Source organism: Salvelinus sp. IW2-2015, unplaced genomic scaffold (genome assembly GCF_002910315.2).
Source record: "Salvelinus sp. IW2-2015 unplaced genomic scaffold, ASM291031v2 Un_scaffold1727, whole genome shotgun sequence".
NCBI lineage: Eukaryota > Metazoa > Chordata > Actinopteri > Salmoniformes > Salmonidae > Salvelinus > Salvelinus sp. IW2-2015.
In genome coordinates, this window is record NW_019943114.1 from 96,380 (window position 1) to 104,243 (window position 7,864).

General features: G+C 43.5%; 1 protein-coding gene across 6 annotated transcripts in view; it reads right to left on the minus strand.

The window, feature by feature from the left end:
- The window catches only part of tars2 (threonyl-tRNA synthetase 2, mitochondrial), a 29,888-nt gene extending 23,662 nt beyond the window's left edge, over window positions 1-6,226 (minus strand). For 2 of the 6 annotated variants that reach the window (XM_024139234.2, XM_024139235.2), the window contains exons 1-7: window positions 6,038-6,224; window positions 5,316-5,515; window positions 4,589-4,703; window positions 4,328-4,449; window positions 3,784-3,892; window positions 3,261-3,325; window positions 3,048-3,126 (exon numbers count right to left, since the gene is read on the minus strand). In XM_024139234.2, coding sequence (XP_023995002.1) covers window positions 3,048-3,126; window positions 3,261-3,325; window positions 3,784-3,892; window positions 4,328-4,449; window positions 4,589-4,703; window positions 5,316-5,515; window positions 6,038-6,121 — 774 coding nt within the window. In that variant the 5' untranslated portion in view covers window positions 6,122-6,224. Of the gene's footprint in view, window positions 1-3,047; window positions 3,127-3,260; window positions 3,326-3,783; window positions 3,893-4,327; window positions 4,450-4,588; window positions 4,704-5,315; window positions 5,516-6,037 lie in introns of all 6 variants that reach the window. The other 4 variants (XM_024139236.2, XM_070439523.1, XM_024139238.2 and 1 more) reach the window with 4 other exon arrangements.
- Window positions 6,227-7,864: the final 1,638 nt, after the last annotated feature.

Here is a 7,864-nt window from a genome sequence, read left to right on the forward strand (position 1 = left end):
GATGACTACCTCCTGAAGCTGGTTGAGATAATGCCAAGAGTGTACAAAGCTGTCATCAAGGCAAAAGGGTGGCTACTTTGAAGAATCTCAAATATATTTTGATGTTTAACACTTTTTTGGTTACTACATGGATTCCATATGTGTTATTTCATTGTTTTGATGTCTTCACTATTATTCTACAATGTAGAAAATAGTAAAAATAAAGAAAAACACTTGAATGAGTAGGTGTTCTAAAACTTTTGACCGGTAGGTAGTGAGTATTATATATATAGAACGTTCTCCACGGCGTCTCCAGACTCTGTCACGTCTGTCACATGTGCTCATGTGCTCAGTGTGAACGTGCTTTCATCTTTGAAGAATTTGCCAATCTTGGTGTTCTCTGGCAAATGCCAAACGTCCTGCACGGTGTTGGGCTGTAACATTTGTGGCCTGCTGGAGGTCATTTTGCAGGGCTCTGGCAGTGCTCCTCCTTGCACAAAGGCGGAGGTAGCGGTCCTGCTGCTGGGTTGTTGCCCTCCTACGGCCACCTCCACGTCTCCTGATGTACTGGCCTGTCTCCTGGTAGCGCCTCCATGCTCTGGACACTACGCTGACAGACNCAATGACCTGAAGAGAGCTGGGACCACAGTCTCAAAGAAAACCATTAGTAACACACTACGCCGTCATGGATTAAAATCCTGCAGCGCACGCAAGGTCCCCTTGCTCAAGCCAGCGCATGTCCAGGCCCGTCTGAAGTTTGCCAATGACCATCTGGATGATCCAGAGGAGGAATGGGAGAAGGTCATGTGGTCTGATGAGACAAAAATAGAGCTTTTTGGTCTAAACTCCACTCGCCGTGTTTGGAGGAAGAAGAAGGATGAGTACAACCCCAAGAACACCATCCCAAACGTGAAGCATGGAGGTGGAAACATCATTCTTTGGGGATGGTTTTCTGCAAAGGGGACAGGACGACTGCACCGTATTGAGGGGAGGATGGATGGGGCCATGTATCGTGAGATCTTGGCCAACAACCTCGTTCCCTCAGTAAGAGCATTGAAGATGGGTCGTGGCTGGGTCTTCCAGCATGACAACGACCCGAAACACACAGCCAGGGCAACTAAGGAGTTGCTCCGTAAAATGCATCTCATGGTCCTGTAGTGGCTTAGCCAGTCTCCAGACTTGAACCCAATAGATCATCTTTGGAGGGAGCTGAAAGTCCGTATTGCCCAGCGACAGCCCRGAAACCTGAAGGATCTGGAGAAGGTCTTTATGGAGGAGTGGGCCAAAATCCCTGCTGCAGTGTGTGCAAACCTGGTCAAGAACTACAGGAAACGTATGATCTCTGTAATTGCAAACAAAGGTTTCTGTACCAAATATTAAGTTCTGCTTTTCTGATGTATCAAATACTTGTGTCATGCAATAAAATGCAAATGAATTACTTAAAAATCATACAATGTGATTTTCTGGATGTTTGTTTTAGATCCGTCTCTCACAGTTGAAGTGTACCTATGATAAAAAATTACAGACCTCTACGTGCTTTGTAAGTAGGAAAACCTGCAAAATCGGCAGTGTATCAAATACTTGTTCTCCCCACTGTATATATATCCCAGCCATCTTTGTTCCATAGCCACCATTTTGGAACCACTGCTCTACAGATAATGGGCAGGGGCTGCGTTTCCCCTTGGGACAATAAAGATTGACAGGATTTGACTTGGCGGGGGCAGGAAACTGGTCACTGACAATCACAACATCCTGTGGCTATTGCTCTCCCAGCGTGGAAAGTGGAAATTCCATTCTGACCAGTATAATACCCGTATGGAAATTCCACTTTGAAAGCAAACAGTAGTGCTGAGCGATTAACCGAAATGTTGGTTTTTAAAACAACTAACTGACCAACGTCAGTTCAATTATTTGAATTCGATTTYGTTCATTATTTTTTCTGTGAGCTCGATGCACAGTTTCTCTAGAGAACAAACCAGATCATCAAACCGAAACCGAACAGACCTCAAGCACTAATTGCTCAGCACCAGCAAATAGGTCATTGTTGGCATCARGGGCTACCAAGCTACAGTTCTAATGCTTCTAGGAAAAAAACAAGCAGCGTTTTGTTTCGCTTGTCTTCCGTGTGACATGTTGTTCTGACTTGTTAGTCTCCAGTGCGTCATTTAACTGGCRAGTGACTGCCAAGTGATTGTCATTTACCAGTAAGGAATTTCCAGTGTGACCTGTGCAGTCCCAGTACACATTAGTATCAGGAAGAGGTCAGAGTTAATGGCTATAATGCATGGTAATGTCACAGCCCATGTTATGAGTTAAACAGTAACCTGGTTTCCATCCAACCTTTTTATGCGAGTAAAGTACATGTTGGGAAAAAAAAGTAATCATGACAGGCCAGATGGAAACAGCAAATTTGTCGGTAAACTTTCCAAATGTAGACAAAATACGCTTGACAAGGTGGGATCTTTTAGTGTCTAAAATTAAAATGGCGGTGGAAATGCTTTTATGTGCAAATATTTATATAATAACCATCACAACGAAGTAAACTTGGAGTCACGCGATGACAAGTCTGTGTGGTCCTCCCARTACGACACGTCAGGAAAGCATGCAGTTTACTAGAGTACAGATGAAATAAGTCATTATGAAGTTCAGGGTGGTGAAAACACAAGGTGGTGAGCTTGATGCTCCTTTCCAAATACAAATACTGTATCAAGGATCTGATGCTTGGCTGCCTTTTGACAAATAAAAAGAATCTCGCTCTTTTGTCCATAATAATCTCATCATGTAGGCTATACACACACTATGTGCCAGCTGTTGGCTACAGCACACGTGCCAGGACCAGAGTGGGAACATTCGCTACATAACTCAACATGGTTTGTGACAAAACCATCAGTAGAGATGAAAATGCGATGAAAACCCATTTAAGTGTTGTTTTTTTATCCTGTACATTCAATTTTTACATCCAGCGTAGTTTAGATGTCATGAGGAGAAGACAAGAACTGTATATTCCTCACTGAACTGATATGCAGACAGGAAGGCAGGCAGGTTGACACACACACAAACACACATACCTGCAGCATCTTGAAGACCTTGAGGAGACCAGTGTGAGGGAGGAGAGGACCATTGCAGACTCCTATGCTGTCTCCACACCTGATCCACACACGGAACAGGAAGAGATGGACATGTCATCCTAGTGTACAGTCATTTCTCCATAAAAACAGACCATGACTGTAGCATTACCATGTGGTGTSTTTTATCAGGCTGTGAGATGCTGAGCAACAAACCTGTAGACTGTGACAGTAGGACCACTCATCTGTTCTTCAATCAACTGGAGTCTCAGAGCATTGTRCTAGATGACAGAACACACMCAGTTAGTACACATACACACTCGTGTATCACGGCCACACCCCTTGAATTACAGACATTCCTAGATGACCATTACAGRCAGAGGTTAAAGACAACACYTGTAAACAGTCATTCCACAAGCTGCTACAGGTAGGAGCAAAGCAACACACCTACATTCTAGAATACTGTGGGCCATAACCGTAATGCCATCTAATGTCTCATTCTGTACCAACTTCATACTATCCCTGCGTCATTACACTGACTAACCAAACACTCTAAGCCAAATACATTTAGTGCAGGTAAGGTACAAAATAGTACTGGTATTGATCCAAATGCCTGTTTCCAACCACAATGGCTATGTCCTAAATGGCACCCTATTCCCTATATAGGGAACTACATAAGAAATAGGATGCCATTTCAGATGCAGCCAATGACAGACAAACAGGGCCAATGACCTCTYACCTGGAAGAGCTCTGTAACTTCCTGCCTGTTCAGCTCCAGTCTGGAGAGAGGAAGCTTCTGGCCAGCGGCCTCCTTACATCTCTCCTCTAGCTCAGCTAGGGACAGGGCACTGGGAGAGAGACCAGGGGTAAGTACTGTTTCTCTGTGTATATAGTGCATTCGGAAAGTATTCAAACCACTCAACTTTTTCCACATTTTGTTACGTTTCAGCCTTATTCTAAAATTGATTCAATTGTTTTTTCCCCCTCAATCTATACACAATACCCATAATGACAAAGCAAAAACAGGTTTAGACATTTTAGCAAATTTATATATAAAAAAAAAGAAAATCTCGTTTACATGATAGCTCCTCCCAGGGGCTGTTAGAGAACAAATGCATCCTTCCTTCCCTCCCTCCCTCCCTCAAAGCAGCTTTTCTGTCTTAAAGGGGTGCCAAAAGGTGAGGGGATGGTTAGTGGGGTAAAATGTAATGACTAAGTTGCTTTGGATAAAAGCATCTGCAAAATGGCAGATATTATATTACAAAGAGGGGGAGATGTCTTACTTGTTCTCCAGGAGGTGGTCACAGTAGAGGCTGGACTCTGACACGCCCTCTCTGCACACATTCACCCCAAACACCCTCTCTAACACCCACCCCACAACACACGCTCCTGTCCGCCACACCGCCTGGGGGAGAAAGGGAGGCAGGAAGGGAGAAAATGAAAAAGATGAGCGAGAGGGGATGAGAGAGAAGAGGTCAACCTCTGCCTCTGACTGCTCTACATGTAAGATCTTCTAGATGAATGAGAATGTCCTTAGTAAGTACCTGTTTGCCCTCTGTGGTGTCGAAGCCTAGCAGCTGTAGTTCACAGTCAGCCTCCAGGGGGCGAAGCAGCTCCCACAGCTCTCCATTCACCCTGCACACCAGAGCACCTTTCACACTGCACAGACATGAAGAGTTGGAGGGTTAGAGACAATGTCAATATGTTTGCTTACACCTATCCAATTTCACCAAATTCCAATCTGAAAGCAAAGAGATTGGACACATAGGTGTCCCAGGGACTGAGAAAGGCCTGTAGGACTCTGCAGGGAGTTACTAAGGCTGCATTTAGACAGGCAGCCCAATTCTGATATTTTTTCCCACTAATTGGTCAATTAATTCACTAATTTTGACCAATCAGATCAGCTCTGAAAACGAACTGATGTGAAAAGATCTGATGAATCAAAAGACCAATTAGTGGGGAAAAATAAGAGACTTGGGCTGCCTGTAAACACTGCACGTGTTCTGAGGGATAAACAAACGGTGCTTGAATTGGACAGAAGCTCAATGGAGCAGAGTACCGGCACCTCAACATTTCTGCTGCTTGAGTTCCTGCACCTCTTATAGAATATTAGCTCAAAAGTACTTCAGAGTTCCTTTACCTAAATATAAAACAGTACCGGCACTCAAAATAAGTACCAGCACCTATTGAATTCCAAGTCAAGCACTGGGGATAACCCTTCCCTGACTTTTAGGATTCTGAATAATACATTATAAAAACACACACACACACAATGTCTGAGAGGCTAACCGTGCGTTCTGAGCGATGATTGAGGGCGTGGTCACACCTGTGGTGCCATTCACCGTCCTGCCATCAGCCAATCGGACGCTGAAGGCCTGTTTCGTGGCACCGCTTGTCCTCTGCTGTCCCTGCCTCTCTCTGAGAGACTCAAAGACCCGCACACGCTCAGACAGAGCAGGGGATACCTGTATCTAAAGGCAGAGGGGAAGAAATTAGGAAAAAAGAGAACACAGGGGTCTATATGAACAACAACAATACAGACAACGGGGATCATACCATTACCATGTAATCGTTTTATATCAAATCTTCGCACAATATGGCATTCATAACAAAACGTATGGTATTATCATACATACATTAGTAGTTGCATATTTCAGAGCAAGAGGACCCAATAATAAGCTTAATTGAGCACTGTCCCCTCCCACCAAACACCCCTAAAAAAAAAAATTATAACCTTGTGGTCACACAGACACAAATGACATGACAGTTTACAGCGCAGTCTTGTTTGGCCGTCAGAACACATTCAGGGCTATTCATAGATCCATCCAATGGTTTGTCAGAGGACACGCCCACACCTATGTACCTGAGCGGTCATAGGACAATGCTACACCACTGATTTGGAGAAGGCTGGCTCCACAACCCAATGATACTGTACTCAGCAGGCCAGTACAGCTACTTTTCATAACAGAAAACGGTTGAATAAGCTTGCACACCTTGCTAAAGCGCCTCTGACAGTAAAGCACTGCCCGAACTGACGACCGACAGACGGGAAACAGTAACATCACGGTCACGAGCATCCTTAATCCACCAGTTTCACCGAAAACTTGACATAATCATAACATTTCACACTCGTTGTCCCTTACACGGCAAGCGGTCATAATACCGGAAGAATGAAGTAGATGGGGAAGAAAAGTGATTGGCCAGCAAGGGAAGAGGGCGGAAACATGACGTTGGCAAGTGCGCGCACGTTGGTGAGCGTCAACAATGAAAGCGCGCTCACCGTTCAGTTATACACCTCAGTGGCGCCCACTAATCTGTATTTAAAATTCGGATAGATCACTTTCAGGTACACGAGACTAACTTCACAGCATTAATCTAAAACCGACTTTCCATGAAAATGACCTGAATCTATTTAACATAGGTATGCTCAATTCCTACATTTTGTCAAATTACGCCCAAGATCAAGAGTGGAGTGTTCAAGAAACCCATCGCAATATGAGTAGATCACTGCATCTGTGCAGCGCKTGAAGAGAATTGATCAACGGTGAGGCAACCGGGTTGGTCCCTGTGAGAGCCAGCAAGTAACACACATCCATTCATTGATTGGCCGCATGAAGAGAGAGGAACAGCAGAGAATATTGTAGCTCAGAGCACCGTTATTAGGCTATTACACACACATAGCTCAAAAGTACTCGCCTCTGARGTGGGGCAMAAATTAGSCTACTTTCAACWGACTTCTGGAAGGAATAGTATGAATAGCCTATTTCGTTTACATTGTTTTAATATAAAGTAGCATATAACTAGGATTAGTTTGAGAAGCCTTGCCACTGGCATCTCAATTCGTACATTCAAAACACCAGTAACGAGCGCATGGTGATATAGGGTTTCGTTATTTCTTTCCACATAAGGTATATTGGTTCAAAGCTCAAAGTGGTTGTAGACGTCTTTGTGTATAATAGTTAAGACACAACTTGGTCATTTTATTTTACCGATATACACGTAAATATGGTTTAATTTATTCTACATAAATGTAAATAACTTAAGTAAAATATACTTCAAAGAGTTACATAGTGTTGATGTACTAACAAACGTCAATATGATTTTAGAGAAAAGGGGATTTGCAAGTGACGCAGACTGGCTCGTATAAGAAAAAACATTGAAAGAACGCTTGGGGGCGCTAGAGTAATTTAACTGGGGATTTAGGACCACCTGTAAAGTGTCACTGAAATGGGTAGGTCCCTGGGTAGAATGATGTAGCCGGACCTTGGACCTTCTCCTCAAATACATTTGAGGGGTGAGGAGATAGGACACAAGCAATCACAGAAAAACAAATTGAGTTAAAGCCCTAGAAATCAGGTTGCTCTAAAATTCACAGGTTACCCCAAATACTGATTCCAAAATCTCATTAGGGGTAAAACTCCAAAATGATATTAGATCAGTGTCTAGGGGCAATGTCCTTCTCATTGGCTACTACCTGAAATATGGACCATTATGAAGCACAATTAAATACTTGTTCACCYTKAATATCTCATACTTGGAACCCCACCACCACACAGATAAGAGACGTGTGTACTCTCATAAGGTGAAACCTATTTATGTTTGTATGAAGAGCATCTCAATGGCTCTCATCGCATCCTTTCCTTCATCTACACTGATCTGAATGAAGGAAACCGGTGAAATAAATACTTTTAGCACACTTCCCCCACATTGCTTTCACCTATCCGGTCTTCTCAGAACAGTATATGAAGGTGATGAGAGGAAGCCACTTTGAGATGTGGTAATATTACAATATGATCTCAARTGCCTTTCATTAAATGGGA